This window comes from Tenrec ecaudatus, chromosome 17 (genome assembly GCF_050624435.1).
Source record: "Tenrec ecaudatus isolate mTenEca1 chromosome 17, mTenEca1.hap1, whole genome shotgun sequence".
Classification (NCBI taxonomy): Eukaryota; Metazoa; Chordata; class Mammalia; order Afrosoricida; family Tenrecidae; genus Tenrec; species Tenrec ecaudatus.
In genome coordinates this window covers 6,845,159-6,868,930 of record NC_134546.1, presented here as the reverse complement: position 1 = coordinate 6,868,930, position 23,772 = coordinate 6,845,159, and the positions used below count along the sequence as shown (strand labels likewise).

Genomic DNA, 23,772 nt, shown 5'->3' with positions numbered 1-23,772 from the left:
CTTAACAGTCTCCCATTGCTGCCTGGGGTCTCAGGCTTCTTTTCTGAGGAGAGGTGGCAGGGTACATGGAATCCGTCGTTCCACAAGCAGGGGTCCAAGGACTGTGTTGCTTTTATTCTGGAGCCACCAAGGGACCTCAGCGATACGAACTGAGCCGGGGAAAGGGTTGTAGTCTTGGCAAGACACAGGCTTAGTAACAAACAGACCTACTACCAAGTGCAAAAAAAAAAATGGATTCTCAGATTTCTCGTTGAGAAGCACTCTGCGCGATGATAGGTCCAGTTGATTTCATATCATACAATTCATTTGCTGTGCACAGTGGAAGGAAGACCTGTTTTCTCTGTTGGCTGTTTGTTTCAGCCTCGTCCTCTGGTCCAGTTCGCTCACTCTGTGCTCTGTGGGCTTGCTTTCCCGTTTCTGGCCCAGCTCAGGCCCCCACGGCAGTCTCCCTCTACAAGCCCTGGGAGCGACTGCTTTGGGCCACTTGTGTGACAGCTTGCACGGGCCACAGGCCATTTTGACCTCCGTGCTCCTTGTGTAAGGAACCTCACTCCTGTCTGCGGTGGCTGCACCTGGCAGCGTGGCCAGTGTAAGAACAGGATGTATTTGACACTTGAGACCTGCTAGACTTTTAAGTGCTCTTAATATTAAGCTAATGGAAAACATCTTCTATTTACTCACCATCAAAGTCTGTTTTTCTTCTCTCCCACCACCCCCACGCATCATAAACTCCAACCCCCCAGAACACAGGGGAGCATCTTATGGCCCATCGTCCGTCCCCCTCTCCCCCCACTGCTCTGTCTCCAGGCTGACATCCACGTGGGTAGCTAGCCAAAGGTGGACGTGGAAGGGCTCGCCACTTAACCAAATACACGAGTGGGCTCCAGATGGCCCAAGTCAAAGAGGTCCTCTCTCGAGCAGCTCCTCATGCGAGCAGCATTCGATGATCCTGGTAGATGCAGGTTTATTTCCTTTGAGAAGCCAGCGCCCCCCCAGAACGAATGGATAAGGCGGGCCAACTCTTCCTGGGTGCTGCTGGCATTGGGTACTGGGGTTGTCATGAATGAGACCCAGAGGTCTCAGCTCCTTTGTGACACCGGAAGCCATGGCCTGTCAGGGGGATCTCCCCTGATGGAATTCCAGGGTGTAGCCCCCAGTTCTGAAATGTCAAAAGTTGCCCCATCCTTCAGGGTCCCACAATAAATATAGCAGGGGTGGGGTGGGGTGCTGTCCCATCGAAATGGTTCACAAATTCCATGATTTCCTCCTAGCATATTACTTTCTGCTTGGGCTTGTCTGGAAAGCAAAGTAAGTATACATGTGCCCACCAGCCTTGCAGATAAGTGCCCCTCAGTCTTTTCAGTCTACTCCAAATATTCCCAATTGCACCCCCCACCCCTAATAGTCACAGATCTCTCCCCAAGATTGCTTTCACAAGAAAACAATCAACACCAAGTTGATTGGGAACCAAATCATCTTCCCCATACCTACAGCAACCCCCTTCTCTCCTGTTTGGCAAAAAAAAACCAAAAAAAAAAACAACCACCCCAAACAAAAAGAAGACCAAACAAAAACTGCACAGAACGGTGGCGAACAACTTACCACTGTTCTTTTGTTGTGGGTGTTGGGCCTGTTAACTATCTGCAAGGCTGTTGTAATGATGTGGATCTATTTTAATGGAATGGAAATGTGATCGCCTGTGGTTTACGATGCGCGTTGTTTATGGCTTTGGTGCTTGATTTTGGGTTTCTTTCACAGATAAACTCCTGCACTGGAGGGGCCTCTCCTCCCCTCGGTCTGCACACGGAGCTCTAATCCCCCCGCCCGGGATGAGTGCAGAATATGCCCCGCAGGGTATTTGTAAGTTGAGCATTATTTCTTCTACAAATAAATGTCTGTGTGCATAGAGATGAGAGTTTTTGGAAGTCACCCTAACTTTGTAAGCACTGAAGGGAGTTACTTTCAAACAAGATGGGCACTTGTGGGCATGCTCTTCCATTGCCCCCTGGGCACCCGCTCCACTGCACCCATCAGGCCCTCACTGGCTGCTCCCTCCCCTGGCCCCTTTCTTTGCCAACTGAAGGTGCCCAGGGCGCTAACAGCACCCATCTCTGTGGGGCTGCTCCCCAGGGGCTTGTCTGGTTCCAAGTCTGGTGACTGGCCATGCTTCTGCATTCAGTCCATCACACCCCTGCAGGACCATTAATCTGTGCCATGCCTGCTGCTTTGAGCTGGGCCAGAACCCAGTGGAAGATACCCTTGAATCAGTCAGTCTAGAGTTAATAGTGTTAGATATGTACTGACCGTGGCATAGACACACGCACACACATGCTGCATCCTATCATATGAGGGCAAGTCGACAAGTATTGCTACAGAATCGTAGACATCTTATTAGATAAAGATAACCCAAATGTGAAATGAGTGCTTCTGAACGTACCCGGCTCTCCACCCTGGCCCCAGAGAATTCTGCACTCTTCCTTTGATACCGTGTTGAATGGCGCTTTTGGAATTCTAAACAGACCCAAATCTTGCTCCTTTTCGATGTTCCTGGAGTTTCAGGGAACAAAAAGAAGTCCTAAAGGGCACGCTCAGGGCTGGAGGGTGCATAGGACAGTTTCCCAACAGAATTCTCATAGGACAGTCCTTGTTGTCCTAGACCCAAACTCAAACCCAAACTCACTGCCTGCTCATAATGACTATGTGGGCCTGGGCGGAACTATCCCTGTGAGAGTTTGAGACTGCAATTCTTTCTCCCATGGAGCCACTGGTGTTAGCTGCCCACCTTGTGGCTAGTGGCCCAACTCCATCAGGGGCTTGAGAGCCACCTGCAGCTTTCTTGGGATGTACAGGTGGCTCTGAAGTTAAATAGACAAAGTCTTCAGGCTATTATTCAGATCACGGTGGTTTCATTCATAAAAAATGTATTTATGGCTCTCAGATAATTTTTAAATTTGGGGGAGGGGCAGGATTGGCTCTCTGTCTCAGAAGTTGGCCAACCGCTGCCCTAGAAGAATGAACAGGTGTAGTGTCATGAAGGGAGAAAGTTCCTTGGCGCAATAGTTTATTACCCCTTTGAAATCCTGAAACCGTCTGAGCTGACTTCTCTGCCTGGAACTGAACTAACATAGTAGATCCCCCTGGAAACCACTGTTTTGATTGGACCTTTTTTTTTTAAGGTGCCCTAACAAGACCAAGCCTAGTATATTGAGAAAACTTGTCTGCAGCCATTCACTGGTTGCAAAATCTTTTAAAACATCTTTTGCTTAGAATAAACGCACCCATGTATGAGCTGGAACCCAGTAGCAATACTTTCTGACTCACCCTTGTAGGTAGGTGTGCTTGTGGTGTGTGTGTCGATATCTATTTAATTTACCCACATTGTCCCGAGTTTTAGAGAAAAATATACATTCAAATGTAGGGATTCCATTTGAACAATCCTGTTTCTTTGTTCAGAGCCAACTTTTTATAGCGGGGGCCTTTTAATGAAATGTAGATGCATATGCTTATCAAAGTGTTTTGGAAGGATGTTGCATTAGACAGCAAGGTAGTTTATTTTTCTGTGAAGGAGTAAACGGGATGAAGGCTGCGTGCCTAGACAGCGGGGCTTTGCGGATGATGGGTTCCACCCCAAACACAAACTCAAAAGTGCAAATTCAAGGGGGAAATAAAAAGAGTGAGATGTCTAATTTTTATCTCAGGAGAGTGTTTTTATTTTGAAAGTCCACGGGAAAAGAATCAGTTGTGGAACAGGGGAAGAAAGAGAAAGAAAACCAGAGGCCCTGGGAAGAGAGTAACCGAGAGAGAAGCAGGCGTGGAGGCCAGGAAGACGAGAGAGTGTGTGTAGATGGGTATACACGAGACCGAACTGTCCGGGGAGTCCCGGGAGTCCGAGAACGGCGTTTGCCAGGCAGGGCATTCACCCTGAGACCTACTTCAGAGCCAGTTATTTGTGTGAACTCCTAGGTAATCTTAGGTAACAAAGAGTTATTGTGTGAATTTCACAAGCCTTGGGTCCCGAGGGCTGGGTGGTGCAGGGGTTAAAGGCACCTCATCTGCCCCCCCACTTCCCGGTCCCCCCCCACAAAGCTGAGCCCAAGCCTGGGTTAGGTCACAGATTGCAAAGGGTTTAAGGGGTTGGACTCTTGGATTCAAGTCCCTGCACGTTGACTGGGTGGGGAGCTCCCTGGTTTTCTGGGGGTGCCTGGGGCCCACACTTGGCTGTGGGAACTGAGCCACCCTTGGGGAGGAGAGAAAGAAGGGAGCCGGGTAGGAAAGAGGAGGGTGGAGCCGAGAGGCCAAAGCACTGCTTGCCTGGGACACCGTTGTGAGTTTGGGAGGGTGGGAAACTAGGAGCTAGCTGTGCAGAGGCCCAGATACTGTGTTCAGGGTTGTAGAGTTCCAGAAAGTTCTCGAGGGAAGCAGACTCCTACCCCACTTAGCTGCCATAGCTGGCTGCTCTTGGCTTCCAGAGATTTTTTTTAAACATTACCTGTGACCTCTCTGCCTGTGGGCCAGTCATGTGACTGTCAGCAACACGCCCTCTGAGGGCCGTACCGTAAGGCCTAGGTTCAGATTTTCCTCTGGAAGCCAGTCTGGGCATAGAATGTCGTTAGCCAGGAGGCTCCGTCATTAGCCAGACCTGGCAGTAATGAAAAATCACATTCCTTTTGAAGCGGGGAGTTGACAAAGGAGCTTTGAGCCTCGCGACAATTCTGGAAGGTGCTGTTTTTGTGCCCATTTCCCAGACGGGGAGACTCGAGCCGCTGAGAAACTAAAAGGCTGCACCAGGAAACAGTAGAACTAGGATTCTGGTCTCAGACCTTCTGTTGCCAAACCCCGACTCACAGAGCCCGTGAGAGCAGCACAGTGACCAACGAGACACAGGGACACTGCAGAGAATGGCCGAGAAGCCAGTATAATAAAACCCCTTTGGATACCAGGGGTTCCCAGGCTTGGGGACCAGGCCCGAGTTTATTGCGCTAAACCAAAGCACTCCGAGTTGAATGCCCAATGAGGCTCTCAAATTGAGAAGTTGATTTTCATCAGAGTAGATGAAGAATATTATTATACTTTACACGTCAATAAATCAATGTAGTCCTAATTTTTGCCATGCAGGAAATCAATTCTGGTCTTTTCGAAACCAGCAAAGATGTTATGAACAAAGTAATTTCACAAATGATGGCAGGTAACACATTTATTGATGACTGCAGTTTAGGACTTTAGAGTCTGTGAGCACTGTAATGTAATAAGTTGCGCCGGCACGAGCCGAGTGAGGTGCAGATTATATGGTGAAGCTGTAATGCATCATTTGCTATTAGTGGACTGATAATAATTACCAGTTTCAAAGCAGCCCTTTCCATGCAGTCTTTATTCTCCATCGTACCAGCCCTTCTCATTGACATTATCATCATACTAGGTGCCCTCACGATCTAGAATATCTAGTTGATGGGGATGCTAAAACGCGATAGAGAAAACTGCGTGTTGTATGCTCATTATAAGATAAAATGCCATTTTCTCTGACCTGATGTACGAGGGAGAGGGAAGGGCCAGCAGGGAGAGTACCAGCACAGCGTTCGCATCCTGGCTCCGGGGGCTGGGAAGGGAATTAGGGAGCGCAGGGCAGCAAAATAAAACAGACTTTTCTCGTGCGAGCCTGTGTGGAAGGGCACCACGAAAGAGACCCCTGCCGCGGGGCCGTGGGCCCCAGTCTCTTACTGTCCGTGGCTGCATTCACGGTGCACGCAGAGCGAGCCTCTCCAATGATGGATCTGCCCCTGGGTTTCCACACAACACGAGGAGCTAAAATAGGATTTTTAGGCAACTGGAGGGATGATGACGAAAGTGTTAAAGACTTGCTTCGGCTGACAAATTTCCTTTTTACTTACCCAATTCAGACTGTCAGCTATAACTGTATGATAATCACACAAGAGTCCTAGAGAGGCAAAGGAGTAGGCCAGTGAGGGCCACCAGAGTTGGAACCAGATCTCTCTTTATTTTCTCTCTCCCTCTGTCTCTCTGCCTATTTGGGACCCAAGTCATTGTTCAACAACAACAACAAATTTGTGAAAATACTCTCCAATGGTGCTTTTTTATTTCCCTTCGAAGAGAGGAGGCAAACAAAAATAGGCAGAGAATGGGATCCTAATGTCAGCGTTTTCTTTCAAAATCTTTCTGCCCGTTATTTTTTTTTTAGCCCCCTCCACATTAGGCAAATGCCAGAAACCTAATTTTGGTATCTTACCATCTAATCTTGTTAAAGAGATGTGCCCAGGAGTAGGCTATATTGAGTGAGATTATAACGGCATTGTAAAGTAAATTACAAGGTCAGGCTTCAGGTTCATTATGCAGACAAGCGCTGCAGCCCAGCCTGCCTTGGTCTGGAAGACCAGTGGTTGGGGCTTCAGAAAGACCCTGCCAGCTTTTCTGTCTGGCTTGCTAAATGGAAGACTCATATAATTGATTAATTCCTCATTTCCACTCCACTCGTTCCCACTCTTTAGCATCATGGTGGATTCCCCCCCCCCCTTTCAAAAAAGTTAACTGCCAAATCCTAGCGATGGCCTTGAGCAACCTCTTTTTAAAAAGAATGTGGGGGCAGGGGGTGCTGTTTCTAAATTGTGGTTGATACACTCTTTTGCAGGGTGTTGGCAAGTTATCCTTTAAAAAAATTTTTATTATTATTTGGTATCAGTCTTGCCCTTTGGCCACCAACATGTGTGCCCGTCTGACTGCTACAGTTGACTGGTAAACTGTTAGTTACATACTCCCTGGGTGTCTTGATTTAAAATTTTTTTTAATTTAGCTATCTCTAAAAATAAATGATTGTGAAATCAAGCCGGCCCCTCTTTGCCAAAGTGGCATTTACCACTCTCGGGTTCTTTTCAGCGAGAAAGAAATAATGTGACTTAAGCAGGGCCCCTCTCCAGACGGCTTGGCTCCTGTCCAAAGAGTTGACTGGCTGAACTGTATCTTTCTGTTTCTTTCTCAACTGGAGCCCAGTCAGCCGAGGGCGCAGGATGTTGTATAATTTGGTTCACGTTGTTAGCCTCTCAAAATAATGAGGAGGAGGATCGTGTAGCATTTCTCAGCCTGCTGCCTGTCATGGTGCTGGCGGCTGTAACTTCCTTAAACTAGGATGCTGGGTCTGCTTAAGTTGGCACCAGGCACCCCTCCCAACTTCTCTGGGAGCCGTGTTTCTTTGACTCAGGGGTGGCTCCTGAAGACAGGATACAACAGTTTGGGTAGCCCGGAATTTGGCTTTTCTCTGGAGACTTGCGTAGCGCCCCTCGAGCTAGGGATGATGGGGCCCCACACACAGGCTGGCACGGGAGAAAGTCGCCCATCTCTCTTCCAAGGGATGGTTTTCCGAACCCTTATTTTTATTTATTTATTTTTGGCAGAAATTAAAAGCACCTTTAGGACTTGTACCTTGTAGTGAGTTGACCTCCCTTTTGATGTCTGTATGGAATGACTGCCTCTTTAGGAAGTTCATCTGTCACCCCGGGGTGGGGGGTGCTGGTGTCACAGACTAATAGGATTTCTCTTTGGTCACCTTGTCTAAGCCCCTCACTTAACCCATGTGGAAACAGAGGTGCGGAGAGTGGGTGAAAGATGGGTGCGTTCCGAGGTTGCTAGGATACAGGGACCCTCCGATTGGTCTCGAGCTCTGTGTTTGGGAGGGAGGACTAGATTCAAAAACGCACCAGGTCTATAGGGAGAGCACCCACCACCAGATGTGCCAAGGCGCGGTGAGGGCTTAGGCATAGGCCTTGGGGCTGAGGGGGGGCGGGGAGGGCAGGGAAGGCTGAGGGGAGGCATAAATGAGCAATTGCTGATGCCTGCCTCGTTGATTAAACATCCGTGTTGTATTATTTTGCAGGTAAAGATGAGCCCAGCAGCTACACATGTACAACTTGCAAACAGCCATTCACCAGTGCATGGTTTCTCTTGCAACACGCACAGAACACTCATGGATTAAGAATCTACTTAGAAAGCGAACACGGAAGCCCCCTGACCCCGCGGGTTGGTATCCCTTCAGGACTAGGTGCAGAATGTCCTTCCCAGCCACCTCTCCATGGGATTCATATTGCAGACAATAACCCCTTTAACCTGCTCAGAATACCAGGATCGGTATCGAGAGAGGCTTCGGGCCTGGCAGAAGGGCGCTTTCCACCCACTCCCCCCCTGTTTAGTCCACCACCGAGACATCACTTGGACCCCCATCGCATAGAGCGCCTGGGGGCAGAAGAGATGGCCCTGGCCACCCATCACCCGAGTGCCTTTGACAGGGTGCTGCGGTTGAATCCAATGGCTATGGAGCCTCCCGCCATGGATTTCTCTAGGAGACTTAGAGAGCTGGCAGGGAACACGTCTAGCCCACCGCTGTCCCCAGGCCGGCCCAGCCCTATGCAAAGGTTACTGCAACCATTCCAGCCAGGTAGCAAGCCGCCCTTCCTGGCGACGCCCCCCCTCCCTCCTCTGCAATCCGCCCCTCCTCCCTCCCAGCCCCCGGTCAAGTCCAAGTCGTGCGAGTTCTGCGGCAAGACGTTCAAATTTCAGAGCAACTTGGTGGTGCACCGGCGCAGCCACACGGGCGAGAAGCCCTACAAGTGCAACCTGTGCGACCACGCGTGCACGCAGGCCAGCAAGCTGAAGCGCCACATGAAGACGCACATGCACAAGTCGTCCCCCATGACGGTCAAGTCCGACGACGGCCTCTCCACCGCCAGCTCCCCAGAGCCCGGCACCAGCGACCTGGTGGGCAGCGCCAGCAGCGCGCTCAAGTCCGTGGTGGCCAAGTTCAAGAGCGAGAACGACCCCACCCTGATCCCGGAGAACGGGGACGAGGAGGAAGAGGAGGACGACGAGGAAGAGGAAGAAGAGGAGGAAGAGGAGGAGGAGGAGCTGACTGAGAGCGAGAGGGTGGACTACGGCTTCGGGCTGAGCCTGGAGGCGGCGCGCCACCACGAGAACAGCTCCCGGGGCGCCGTGGTGGGCGTGGGCGACGAGGGCCGCGGCCTGCCCGACGTCATGCAGGGCATGGTGCTCAGCTCCATGCAGCACTTCAGCGAGGCCTTCCACCAGGTCCTGGGCGAGAAACATAAGCGCGGCCACCTGGCCGAGGCCGAGGGCCACAGGGACACTTGCGACGAAGACTCGGTGGCCGGCGAGTCGGACCGCATAGACGAGGGCACTGTTAACGGCCGCGGCTGCTCCCCGGGCGAGTCGGCCTCGGGGGGCCTGTCCAAAAAGCTGCTGCTGGGGAGCCCCAGCGCGCTGAGCCCCTTCTCCAAGCGCATCAAGCTCGAGAAGGAGTTCGACCTGCCCCCGGCCGCGATGCCCAACACGGAGAACGTGTACTCGCAGTGGCTGGCCGGCTACGCGGCCTCCAGGCAGCTCAAAGATCCCTTCCTGAGCTTCGGAGACTCCAGACAATCGCCTTTCGCCTCCTCGTCGGAGCACTCGTCGGAGAACGGGAGCTTGCGCTTCTCCACGCCGCCCGGGGAGCTGGACGGAGGGATCTCGGGGCGCAGCGGCACGGGAAGTGGAGGGAGCACGCCCCATATTAGTGGTCCGGGCCCGGGCAGGCCCAGCTCAAAAGAGGGCAGACGCAGCGACACCTGTGAGTACTGTGGGAAAGTCTTCAAGAACTGTAGCAATCTCACTGTCCACAGGAGAAGCCACACGGGCGAAAGGCCTTATAAGTGCGAGCTGTGCAACTATGCGTGTGCCCAGAGTAGCAAGCTCACCAGGCACATGAAAACGCATGGCCAGGTGGGCAAGGACGTTTACAAATGCGAAATTTGTAAGATGCCTTTTAGCGTGTACAGCACCCTGGAGAAACACATGAAAAAGTGGCACAGTGATCGAGTGTTGAATAATGATATAAAAACGGAATAGAGGTGTCTTAATGCCCCCTCCCTCGCTCCCACCTGACACCCCCCTTTTTTCACCGCCCCCCTACCCTCCCCCATCGCCCCCTCCAGCCCCACTCCCCCGTAGGATTTTTTTCTAGTCCCATGTGATTTAAACAAACAAACATTGACAGAAGTAACGGAGAGCTAAGAATATGAGAGTGCTTGCCACCAGCACACCTGTTGTTTTTTTTTTTTTCCTTAAAAAGTTTTTTTTCTCCCCCCTTTATGTTCTCACCGTTTGAATGCATGATCTGTATGGGGCAATAGTGTTGCATTTTACGCAAACTTTGAGCCTTTCTCTTGTGCAATAATTTACATGTTGTGTATGTTTTTTTGTTTTGCTTCCCCCCCCCCCCTTTGGTTGGTTTTTTTTTTTAAACGTAGACAGCATGTATGGTATGTAATGGCTATTTTAAATTGTCCCTGATCTGTTTCCAGTTCCGTTCTAAGAGAGAGAGAGAGAGAGAGAGAGAGAGAGAGAGAGCCCATGCTGCATACATTCTGTAATACATATCATGTACAGTTTTATTTTACCATGTGAGGAGGAAAAACAGTCTTTGGATTAACCCTCGGGAGACAGAGTAGATGTAGCACTGAAACGAAAAATCATTCTCCTTGAGCTAATGTCTGTCTCTGAAGGGTGAAAAGAATCAATTGGAATGTTTTAAAAAAAAAGGCCTGGAATCGACAAATTAACAAAAAAGAAACAAAACAAGTCTTATTATTTGGTTTTCAAATATGAGTGCCTTGGATTTAATAAAACCACATCGGTGGTTCTTTCTACTTGTTATAAACTTGTAGCTTAATTCAGCATTGGATGAGGTAATAAACCTTAGGATCTAGCATATAATTCTATATTATATTTCTCACAACAACAGCTACCTAAAAATATGACCCATTATGTCCTAGTTAATCATCATTTCCCCTTTAGTTTAATTTTTATAAACAAAACTGATTATACCAGTATAAAAGCTATTTTGCTCCTGGTGAGAGCTTAAAAGAAATGGGCTGTTTTGCCCAAAGTTTTATTTTTAGTTAAATGATGATTAAATTGAATGTGCAACGTGCAAAAGCCCTGAAGCAGAATTAAATGATTAGTAAGGAATTCATTTTTTTAAAAAAAATGAAGTTAACTTCTTTTAAATAATGCCCTTTTTTTTTTTAAGGAAAAAAAACTCTGGCACCAAAAGAAAACAGATGCAGATCCAACTTGGTTGTCAAATGGACAATCACATTAGAAACTTTAAGACTTTTATTATTCCGTACTTAAAAAGAAGAGGCTGACAAGAAGGTTTGACAGAGGGTAACGGAGGGGAAAATCTGTGATGTATTAGCACAACATGGTACTATTAGCCATTTTAAACTAGAACAGGTGTATAAGCTAATATTGATACAATGATTAACTCTGAGTTCTCGAGATGTGTGTTTCAATGTGACATTCTTACAAAAAGAAGAGAGGATCTTAAGAGCAGTATAGTTGTCTGTGCTCCCTAAAAGTCGTACTCATTTCTTTTGCGTATGCTGTGTGCTATTTGTGTGAACATGGAAGAGGGTCCATTGTTCTTATTTCATTCTTTTTTTCTTTTTTCTTAAGCTAGCATCTGCCCCAGTTGGTGTTCAAATAGCACTAGACTCAGCCCGGGCAACCTGTGCCTTCTCTAATCAGAGGTACAGAGGTTGAGTATAAAGGAAACCTGCTCAGATAGGACAATTAAGTGCACTGTACAATTTTCCCAGTTTACAGGTCTATACTTAAGGGAAAAGTTGCGAGAATGCTGAGAAAACAAAAACAAAACAACAACAACAAAAAAACACCACGATCTCATTGATGAGCATTTAAAAAAAAAAAAACTTTGCCAGCCATTTACTTGACTAATGAGCTAACTTACATGGACGCAACATTGCAAAGCGCTGTGAATGGAAACAGAATACATTTAACCTAGAAATGAACGATTGCTTTCGCTTCTACAGTGCAAGGAGATTTTTGTACAAAACTTTTTAAAATATAAATGTTAAGAAAAAAATTTTTTTAAAGAAAACACTTCTTTCTGTTTAGGGGAACTGCATTTTAGGGTTCCATTGTCGTGGTGGTGTCACAGGACTTGTTACCATTAACAATGGGAGTGGCAATTCTATGCCTGGGCTACACACCGCTCTTCAGGTTGTAAAAAAAAGAAAGCATACATCGGGGAAAGGTTTAAGATTCTATAGTCCTTAAATATAGGAAAATGCACACTCATGTTGATTCCTATGCTAAAACACATTGATGGTCTTTTTTCTGTATTTCTAGAATGGTATTTGAATTAAATGTTCATCTAGTGTTAGGCACTATAGTATTTATATCGAAGCTTGTATTTTTAACTGTTGCTTGTTCTCTTAAAAGGTATCAATGTACCTTTTTTGGTAGTGGAAAAAAAAAGACAGGCTGCCACAGTATATTTTTTTAATTTGGCAGGATAATATAGTGCAAATTATTTGTATGCTTCAAAAAAAAAAGAGAGAGACAAAAAAGTGTGACATTGTACAGATGAGAAGCCATATAATGGCGGTTCGGGGGAGCCTGTTAGAATGTCACACGGATGGCTGTCCTAGGGGTTGTACATATCCTTTTTGGTTCCTTTTTCCTGCTGCCATGCTGTATGCAGTACTGCAAGCTAATAACGTTGGTTTGTTCTGTAGTGTGCTTTTTGCCCCTTCCCTTCTATCACCCCACATTCCAGCATCTTACCTTCATATGCAGTAAAAGAGGAAAAAAAAAAGGAAAAAAAATGTTTTGCAGTTTTTTTCATTGCCAAAAACTAAATGGTGCTTTATATTTAGATTGGAAAGAATTTCATATGCAAAGCATATTAAAGAGAAAGCCCGCTTTAGTCGATACTTTTTTGTAAATGGCAATGCAGAATATTTTGTTATTGGCCTTTTCTATTCCTGTAATGAAAGCTGTTTGTCGTAACTTGAAATTTTATCTTTTACTATGGGAGTCACTATTTATTATTGCTTGTGTGCGCTGTTCCAAACAGAGGCACTTAATTTGATCTTTTATTTTTCTTTGTTTTTATTATTATTATTATTTTTTTATTTGGATGACCAAAGGTCATTACAACCTGGCTTTTTATTGTATTTGTTTCTGGTCTTTGTTAAGTTCTATTGGAAAAACCACTGTCTGTGTTTTTTTGGCAGTTGTCTGCATTAACCTGTTCATACACCCATTTTGTCCCTTTATTGAAAAAAATAAAAAAATTAAAGTACACAATGGAAGCTTCTTGTGTCCTCATTTGACACACTCTGTAAAGTACTTTCAAGAAAATAAACAGGTTTTAAGAGAAGGCCAGTTAGTCTTTTTCAGGATTATTTCCATGGATATTTTGATGCATGTATTTTACCCTAAAGGAACATACAATACGTACTGTCTTACAATAGACATATCTCAAACCATAGGGAAGAGTTTTAGCCTTTACACTTCCAGAATACTTTCCAAGAACTAGAAGAAGCTTTTCAGGCTGATGTTAAAAACCTTTCCTCCGTCTCTTAGCCGTGGTCCATTCAGCTCTAGATGAAAAACTTGCTGGTAATGACCTCTTGAACTTTGATTTCCTTCGGAGCTTGTACTGTGCTCGTGGCTCACTCTTCTTTCCTAGCCTCCCAGCCTTGCCCTGTGGTAGAATATCAGGTGGGGGTGGGATGGGGGAGGCTTTTTAAAAAAAAAACTCAGCCCTTTAGCCTTCACAGAAGAAAGCTTCCCTCGAACCCCAACCAGCCCACCCCTCACCTGAGAATTCAGAAAGGCATCGAGTTCAAGCACCAAGAGGGAGAACAGTCTGGGGTTTAGCCAGAGGTGATGTGACCTGGAAGCAGCCACTCCTTTCTGAGATGCACGGTGCTGAGCCTTGGGACTCTGGAATCCCACGTGTGCAGGCTGACTCCAAATGCAGGGTAGCAGTGCCGGGGGTCCCATTCAGTCGTCTGTTGACCAGCCAACACGACTGATGAAACGTTACAAAAACACCATCCGTGAAAAGCAAGTTAGATCCCTTCCAAAGACAGACCCTCCTTGGAGCTGTGTGCCTCCAGCAGTCTTACACGCAGCACAGGTGGCGGCATCTCTTGCCTTTCCATAAACACCGGCCTCGGGGATCCTGTCTCCCTGTCCCCACTGCAGACCAGTGGCTATGACATCTTTCCGATTTTTGTACAAACCCCAACCAAAGCCATTCTGTTGTCTTCTTGTGGTAGCAGTTTTTTGTTGCTCATTTCTATTCTTATGCCCTAATGCCCGTTCGGTGGCCTTTTCATATCACGAGGCAAGAACAGCCTCCGTGGGGGGCAAGCAGAGAGCGGAGTAGCTGGAGGCACCCTGTTAGGATCTGGGAGAGCATTGTAGGGCAGCTGGGATGGAATTGGGAGGGTGCGTGAGAAAACTGGCTGTCAGTTGCACCGGCACAAGGTAGAGTTGTTTTTAGATCAGGTAAACTTCAAAGCGGATTCCAAAATCCTGTTCAAGACAGAACTATTCCCCAGTCCCGTGCCTGCTTTAGACATGGCGACTTCACTCTAACGTCTCAAATGTCCACAAAACCTCTGTGTTCTTATTACTCCTTTTATCGGGAGCTATGAGTGCAGCTGTGCAGGTTTTATAAACAGTATTCATTTTAATTTCTCAGTATATGATGCTCTTAGTGTAATTGGGTTTTGCAGGCTGACAGACAGAATTAATGGTGGATACAGTATACTTGTATGTTCAGATTTCTTAAATCAAATGGGGAACGGGGAGGGGTGCAAACATCTGGTGATAAATCACAGATTATGTTTGATTTACATGGGCCCAAAGTTAAATAAATTTATTGGGAGACAGGTTCTTCGGGTTACTTCGTCTCCTGACTTCTTGAAGTCCTCTTATAAAATATTATTTCTGAAGCTGAGTGAACAATAGAATCATGAAAACCTAGCCAACAGGGATATAACTTATAAATGACATCTTGTATCCGGAATCCTAAAATTAAAACCCTTGATATGAAATACCATAGAAAACATTTCCAGCAGTAAGATGAATCTGTGATATAGATCATATACATTATTGTTTTTTAATTTTTAAATGAGGAAACATTGAACATTTTCCAGAATTCCCAAGTTTCTGTGACACTCGATGGATGTGTTAGTACTCTAGGAGTCTGAACTCCTGATGCTTAAAGCGTTCCTCCTCTCTAGCTCCCTTTTGCAGACATCTTAACTACACAGGAAGGCAACAAATAACTCTTTTTCACAGAGTCTAACCCCGAAACCCTTGCAGTGCCTGTGCCGCCTTCCCCCCGAAACCATTGACTGTCCTCACTTTGTTTAGGGCCTGCAGCAGACTGAGAGCCACACGTTTCAGAGGGTGCTCAGAGGGAGGCGAACACATGGCTCTTCGCTGGCATGGCGATGCCAGGGAGTGTACAGTGGTCGAGTTTTTCCCAGGACATTCCTGGATGAAACGGTTTATTTTAAAAGCACTTTTTTTTGGTATATGCAATACATACCTCCCGTATATATTCATAATGTTTGAGGTGGGAATTTGAGAGGAAGTGAGCGGCTGTCAGTTTTAACTTCAATTGGAGACAGAAGGCCACGGGGTGGTTTAATTCACAGATAACAAAAGTTGGCTTCCACGGTGCTGGGATTGTTTCCGACCTTCTTAGAAAGAGGTTGGGAAGCCCCAGGCCCCACCCTGTCTTACTTGACACATTTTACTCACAGAGTGAGGGAGGCAATACAATGTTGTTGTTTTAAAACCCCCTTCCTCAACACGGGGACACACGTGCACGCATGCGCACGCACACACACATGCATGCATGGTTTCTTATGACTGTGTTGTAACTGTGTGTTCTTCATTAATATTCTGTTCTTCCATTGTCCCTGGGCCTGGTGGGCTCAAGAATGTATCCATCCCACTCGTCCGTTAGTCAACTTCCCATTTAAAAGAAAAAACAAAAGAGTAAGAATTTGGCCTGTGTGAGGATGGAATTGGCAGTGTTCCTTTTACCTGCATGGAGAAGGTGTGTTTTTAAAGACGTGGCTTTTCGAGGCATGGACCACTTAGCAAATCTCCCTTTAAGTGTCTCCTAAGGCCCTCCAGCTTTCCCAACTAAGAAACGAGCCCGTTTTGGAGGAGAATATAGACAGAAGTAGGGGCTATATATAAAAGTCCTTGTAGAAGCAGGCGCTGCTGGTCTCACGTTTGCCTGCCGCCGTCTTGTCCCATTTGCCCTCTGTTTCCTTTCCTAAAGCACCTGGCCAGTGAATCAGCCTTTAGAGGGATGGGCTGGTGTCTCTCTCTCTCACTCTCTCTATTTCCCAGGGTGCCTCTCTGGTCATTAGTTCTTCGCTTGCAATACAGGTCACATAGGTCATTGTATTTAAGTACCTACACGTGGCTCAACACAGCTCCATGGTTGATCCAGACACTGTTTTTCCTTTCTGTAACGAGGCAAAAGGTGTTTTCTAAGGAACATATATATCGTAGATCTGTCCGAGACAGTTGCAAAGGCAAACTAAGCAACTCCCGCAAAGACTTGCCCCTGGAAAACGGGTCCCTGCCTCCTTCTCAAAAAGAGCCCACGGCGGGCTGTGCTTGTTATTAACCGTGAACATGGTGCATGCCCATCCCGGTGCCACGCGTTGTAGTCAGGGCTTTACATTTTGGTCGCAGGTCTGACAAAAGAGTTTATTGTGTTAACAGCCGCCAAGGGCCTCTACCACAGAGACTTAGCGCTGCACTGGGAGTGAGTCCCCAGAGCCCACCAGGACACAGCAGCCCCTCGGTCCCAGGTCTCCACTCCCCAGGGGGAGTGGGGGTGGGGGGGTGCCTGAGAGCAGCTGAGCTCCAGACCCCGGGCCTCCAGCAGCGCCGAGTCAGGGGGGAGGAGGCCCCAGGCCCCCTGCTCCAGTCGCCATGGCAACGAGGCCTGGAATGCCCCAGTAGTAGCCCTGCTCCTCCTCGGCACGTCCGGACTCCCAGCTCTGCTGCTTCCGGTCAATGGACACAGGCAGAGGAACATGACCCGTCCCTCTGCCCTTCACCATGGCCTTGCCCCCTTACCCGAAAGGAAGAGGAGCAGAACCCTGCATGCTGACAGCCCCCCACAGGCAGTTTGGGGTGCCATTGGGGAGCCTCTGTTGGGCGTGCTGGTTTCCCCTCCGAGATGCGCTGGCCTATTGTAACTGGCTGCTTTGGCGTTGAACTTGATGGCATTCCATGTTTTTGTTGTGCTGCTGCTTTTTACATCAGTTTTGGTTTTTCGTTCCTTTATGGTTTCCTTTGTTTATTTGCTTATTTTATTTTCAATGTCCTTCCTCCCTCCCCGCCCCTCACTCCCCCTCCCCCCCTCACCCGAACCCCTGCCCTGTTCTCCTCAACCAAAGGACTGTTTCCTACTAAGTTTTCTCAGTCACAAGGGCAAAGTGTTTCCTTCCGGGTGTGTCCCGAGTTTATTAGGGTTCTCCTATGACTGGGGAGGGGGGGTGTCTGGGGGCTGAGGGGGCAGGAAGGGAGGGAGGGAGGGAGGCGTGGGAAAGCCACACGGAGGTGAGGTCAGAGATGGTGGAGGGTGGGGAGGGAGATGATGGAGTTTCACATCATGCTTAAGATGCCGGTGGTTGGTTGAAGTTAGCCAGCCGGTGGTTGGTTGAAGTTAGCCAGCCGGTGGTTGGTTGAAGTTAGCCTTGGTGAAAGCTAGCTAGAGAACAGAAAAACAGCGGGCCAAGTCACAGCTGTACTTTTTTTCCCCCCCTTCCTCTGTCCCCAACCTCTTTCTAGGTGCTTCACACACCCCCATTCGGCGTAGTGCCCAGAGAGCTCAAGATGTGTGGCAGTTTTCGGATGGAAGCTCGAGAGCCCTTAAGTTCTGAGAAAATTTGAAACCCCCCGGGGCCGGGTGGACGAGGGGCCGCCCAGCCGACATCAGCGTGGTCTGTCATCCTGCTAGTTTGTGATGTTTTTCCGACAGTAACCTCCAAGAAGCCGTTGTGCGAAGACAGAGTCCTGCAGAGTCCTTCCTGCCTGGGCCTGCAGTGCCGTTTTATTTATATTTTTTAATAAAAAGTAAAAACAAAAAAACAGACCCTCATCGGAACCGTGAACCAGGCCCGTCTGGAGGGCTTCCCGTCGCTGCTGTCCCAAGCGGCGTCCCGCCCTTTCGAAACCAGCCAACCTAATTACCCGTATTGTGGAAATGAGCATGAACCCCTAGCCCTTTGTTTCTATACATTCCATGTTGTCTTTTAAAAAGTGTGCTTAACATTGACACAATAAATGTTGGAGCTTTGGGTGGTGTTTGCTTGTTCTTTAATTTTTAATGCTGGGGAGGCAATGCAGCTGCTTCTGACTCTGTATTTCTGTACCAGTTTTCCTGCAGGCAAGCATGGTGTGTGGAGGTGGAACAGATTTGAGGAACGGGTAGGAGGTGTGGGAGGGAAAATAGGTTACCGCTTATCAGATGGCGTAAATTTTCAAGGAGAATCAAAATGCGAAACTTGGGAATAAATCATAGCAATATCATAATTAATGTAGTAACAGTGTTGCTGTTTATTAATGCTGAAGTGTGGTTTTCCTAACTGTCTGACTTATAATTTGCATACCATTAAATAATGCATAATATGGCACACTGAATTCTGTTTTTCAAATATATGTTTTTGGTGGCTACCATGCAGGTTTCGAATTTGTCTTTTAATTGAGTTCAAGAAAGATAACGTCACGGGCTCAGTGGTAAATCCCAGGGAAGGTGATACATGTCTGTAGTTGCTTATTAAATATTCTAATTTAAGTCCCCAAACCTTCATCAAATATATCTTACTGCAGATAAATAAACAGACATAAAACTTTTTTTATTACATCTGAAATTTTGGGGGTAGATTTTATAAGGGGGGAAAACAAAATTCCAGGCAGAAAGAGCTTCCCATTGGACTACACCATTGCAATCATTGCCATGCCCCATTGCTTAAAATCAGTGACACGAATAAGTTAGGTCTACAAACAAGAGATTAAAAAAAAAAAAACCAGCCCAGATCATTTGCAAAGGATTTTGTTCATTTGGGTGTTTTCTATTGCTTGGAGATGCAGAAGAGAATTAGAAACTGCATATTAAAATAGGTTTATAAATAATAAGCACTCAGACACCTGTGCATTAGAGATTTACATATTGGCTGTGAACATAAGTAGGGAAAACCTTACCCAGTCGTCCTCTGGCTCCATTACCTCGGCGGCCCGAGAAGAGAGAGCCAATAATTGGCATCTGCATTCTTTCCTGCTTACTCATCTAAGTCAGGACTCCTTACAGGAGTGTACGACCTTCGGCTTGAGAAAGTGCTGTCATGGGTGTTATTTGATGTGACCCTCATCAGGACGGGCCTCCAGACTTCCAAGGTGAAGGGCTTGGCCCAGTCAGAATGAACGCCCGACAAGCCAAGTCTTGGGGTTTCCGGTCCAGAGGTCATCCACTCACGGGGCTCTTCAGTGGTCAAAGCCCCCACCCCGCCTTCCCTCGGGCGTCCCTCCCTCCCCATGTCAGTGTCTATCTTCCAAGTGTTCAGGAGGGTGTCCATGGGGAAGAGTACACATTAACAGCCTTGTGGACTGTCAGGGGGCTTGTAGCAAGTCCTTCCCTCCTTGTCGGCAACTCTCCTCTGTCATTTCCATGAGAAGTAGAGAAGCTAGGAGACTCAGGTGGCCTTGATGGGCTTTCGGAAGTGCCTCTGGCCTGGGTGGGAAGGAAAATCCCGGACAAGAAGTTGGATCGTGGGGGTGTGGGGGAGGGTGTACACTCTCCCTGTCCCGTGTTTTGCCTCTGTTTGGAAACCTGTGACCACTGGGAACTCTTGTCACTGCATCCACCAACATTCCCATCATCCCCGCTGCCGATGTGCAGAGATGGGCACCTCTTCAAAGGAGAAGGAAAACCCAGAGTTGGGACAGCGCCCACTGTGGTAGGCCTTCTCAGAAGAGACCTGCGCGCCCTAGGGCTTTCCATGACCGGTTTGTGGAAGTACACCAGACACCTCTGGGTGGACTCAAACCATCTACTTTTGGGTTAGCAGCCCACGACACGACCCATCTGTACCACCGGTAGGTGTGTTTGAAGAAGAGAGAAGTGGGTGAAGCTAGCCAGTCGATGGCGACTCATGGTGACCCTACGGGCCAGGGTAGGACTTCCTCGTGCTGTCCAAAGGAAGACCTCCCGTTCCTTTGACAATCAGCCACCAGGTCTTTGCCATAGGGTTTGACAACATGTTGACTAATTTGGTTTTCGGTGAGAATATGCACAGCAAAACACACACCAAATCCAACAAGTTTGTCGACCAGGTCTGCAGGTGCGAATCAGTCACGTGGGTGCCGTTTTTTGGAGTTGTGCAGCCTGTCTCCCAGTTGTACCTCCCCCGGAACGTTAACTCGCTGCACTCTAAGGCTATCAGGACTTCAACTTGGTCTGAAATGATTCAGCCACGACCGTGGAAACAGGAGGAGCAGGCGCACTGCATAGCTAGCAAATCTCTAGCACCGGATCGCTTGACCCCTACCCCTACCCCACTAGGAAATGAGCCCACTCAAAAGTGAAGGCTGACCCCATTCAAGGGGTACAGTCAGTGCCCATCTTCGAATGGGCCCCCACTGACGCTTGCTTCCTACTCTGGGAAAAATCCAAGGCGCAAAATATTCGGTTGCTATGCGATGCGGATGCTGCCCTTGTTCCTGTCAGCCTCCACAGCCCTTTGGAAGCCCCGGCCTAATCTGTCTGCTCTGATCCCCTATCAATGGATAGTTCTACAATGCTCAAGGCAGACTCTTTTACTGGTTAAGGGTAAACTGGTTTTAAGAAGATTTTTGGTGTAATGTTTAAAGATACCCCCCTCCCCCAGTAACTTTTTTTAATTGAAAGAAAATTAAAATTCACCTAAGAAAGTTATGAAGCAATGTTGAGATGTTAGGGCTAGAACTTTCAAAACCCTCCCGAGGAAGGAAGATTTAGGAAGTCGTTTCGGTGTGAAATGCCAAGATCTCCACTGTCCCTGAGTGGCCGAGTTGGGTGAAGGCTCTGACCAGCTGACCGGGGTTCTCACTCCGGCTCCTTGCTTGCTTAGTAGCACCTCAAATTACAGACATCTAAATGTGGGTCCAGTATGCACTGAGCGAACACAGATGACACGGCACGGCTCTGGCCACCCAAAGGATGGCAGTGGACCAAATAGGAGCTTGGTCGATGCGCACGAATGTTGGTGGTCTGTTCCTTCAGACACTGCCCAGAAAGGTCTGTTTGACTCTGGGGCCCATAATGGCAGACCCTCCGTGGCCCTGCAACAGCTCCCCACCATCGATCTTTTCCCTGGGGGTGGTACCTGAGAGAGAATTGCATCAGAAACCGAGGTGTGTGAGAGAAAAACTTAGGTAAGGGAGGCAAACCGGGCTTCTACTGAGATCTCATTAAGAGTCCCAAACTTTGGCAAAACATTTCCCCAGCACTTTTTCTTTTGCGATCTCAGGAACACTCCGATGACAGCCAAGTCCGTGAAGGTGTGAGGAAGGTCTTCCCATGTTGGGTGTGGGGGGAAGGGATGGGGTGAGGGATGACTATTTTTCGAGGGCGTGGCGGTGAGGTGAATGTTGAAGACGGTTATTGATACTGATACCACAGGGTTGGGGTTTGTGTATATTTTAAACTTGTAATTAAAATTCAATGAATGTTTATTTCTATAAAGGATTCCTGTTTTGCAAAATGGGAGATCCAGAAAAACTGTCGGAAGAGGATTCGAATGTAGCATTAGGTGGGCTCTTCTCTGTCTTCGTAGACGCCACAGAGCTTTGGCTTACTCCTGGGTGTAGTGTGAGGGGCTAAACTTGAGGGATTTGAGTCTGGAGCAAAGTGAGAAACAGCCAATGTTGCAAGCACCTTTTCCTTCTACCAGACTCCCCAGTGTCAGAGCTCTTACACCAACCAGGAAACAATAATCGCTTCTTCCCTCTGACTTCCTAATAGAGAAAACGCTCTTTAGTGTGAAGCACAAGGATCTCCAGCGAAATCCAGAACAGCACCTTCTCCCCTGACCGTTGTTGCCAGGGGCCGACTCAGAGCGCCCCTATGAACAGCAGAAGGAAACTCTGCCCGGGCCGGTGCCCACCTCCCGTTTGGCACGTTGGAGCCCATTGGTGCAGCCACTGTGAATCCAGCTTGTTGGGGGCAATCCTCTTTTTATCCTGCTTCTCCTCTGCTTCCCCAAGCATGAGACTCTTGTCCAGGGTGTGGTCTCTCCCAGAGGAGCCCTGGTGGCCTAGTGTGTGATGTGCGAGGTTGCTCACTAGGAGACCAGCAGTTTGAAGCCACCAGCAGCTCCACTGAGATTTGCTCCATAGAGATTTGCAGTCTCAGAAACTCACCGAGAATAAATGAGTGAGTGAATGAATGAATAAATAAATAACTAGCATTGAAACAGAAGAAGAAGAAAGAAACTCACCGGGTTAGTGCTCAGAACCGCACAGAGATCCCTGAGGGTCTCTAGGAATTGGAAGGGACTCAATGGCAGGAGTTTGGTTGTTTGGTCTCTACTGACACATATCTAAAGTATATGAAACAAAGTCTCCCCATCTTTGCTTCTAAGGATCCTTCGGGGTGTATTTCTTCTAAGACAGATTTGTCTGTTCTTCTGGCAGTCCAAGGTACTGTCATCATTCTTCGTAAGCGCTGGAATGTAAAGGCACACTTTTTGTGTGTGTGTGGGGGTCTGCTGTGTGTTTCCCAACTTTCACGTGCATATGAGGCAACTGGCAATCCCATGTCCAGTTTGAGTTCGGGGCACCTTTGCTCTTTAACACATTATGTTTTCAACAGTTTCAGTGGCATATAATTCACCTGGAACACAATTCAATAGTTCAATCACATCCAGAAGAGTTGTACAATCGTCACCACGATCAGTTTGGGAACATTTTCTTCATTCTTGTACTCATGGTTTTTACTCATGGCTCCCCATTGCCCCTCAGTCTCCCTTGCCATACCCTCAAGGAACCATGGATCCAGTTATTGTCTGTAGATTTACCTCTCCTGGATTTCATATATAGAAAAACATTGGAAAACAAACAAGCAAAACAAAACAAAAACTAACAAGCATAACAAAGTAAAAAGCCTCAATCAAAATGAAAGCAGAAATTTTTAAAGGCAAGAAATAGACTTAAAAGCACCATAGGTGAGATCAAATCATAGGGTGATACATTTTAATCTAACTGAAATTGCCACAATCCATTTTCCAATGCATTCTGCACGTTAGCAAGACTGTACACAGCTCTGGTCCACCGTCAGAGGGGATTCACCAGGGGCTTAATCCAAATGAGTTTCCCATTAACTTTTTTTTGTCTTTAAGTAAAACATCTTTAAAATGGGTCAAAAGGGAGATGATGACTCCATCATCAGCTTTACAACTCTCTTTGTTTGACAACGGGGCTGTTCACACCCTCAGCTGTGGTTGGGCAGCGGGATGAGGGGGGTGGGCTTCACCAGAGGCTGCATCTATGTGTGCACAGAGGCTTCATCTATGTGTGTATCAGAGGCTCCATCTATGTGTGCATCAGAGGCTGCATCTATGTGTGTATCAGAGGCTTCATCTATGTGTGCATCAGAGGCTGCATCTCTGTGTGTATCAGAGGCTGCATCTATGTGTGCATCAGAGGCTGCATCTCTGTGTGCATCAGAGACTGCATCTATGTGTGCACCAGAGGCTGCATCTATGTGTGCACCAGCAGGTGGATTTTTGACTTCCACTGCCATCCATGGTCTTCTGCAGCCAGTTTTTCAGCATGTGCTGTTTAGCACTTTAAAGAGGTTTTTTTTTTTTTGTAGCA

The 23,772-nt window shown here is 47.5% G+C and overlaps 1 protein-coding gene across 10 annotated transcripts in view; it reads left to right on the top strand.

Annotated features, from left to right (window-relative positions):
• The window catches only part of BCL11A (BCL11 transcription factor A), a 101,035-nt gene extending 82,972 nt beyond the window's left edge, over positions 1-18,063 (top strand). Inside the window, exons 3-6 of one of the 10 annotated variants that reach the window (XM_075535426.1) lie at positions 1,759-1,860; positions 7,880-8,022; positions 8,560-9,622; positions 17,710-18,063. In XM_075535426.1, coding sequence (XP_075391541.1) covers positions 1,759-1,860; positions 7,880-8,022; positions 8,560-9,622; positions 17,710-17,801 — 1,400 coding nt within the window. In that variant the 3' untranslated portion in view covers positions 17,802-18,063. Of the gene's footprint in view, positions 1-1,758; positions 1,861-7,879; positions 9,993-17,709 lie in introns of those variants that run through there. The other 9 variants (XM_075535427.1, XM_075535420.1, XM_075535421.1 and 6 more) reach the window with 9 other exon arrangements.
• Positions 18,064-23,772: the final 5,709 nt, after the last annotated feature.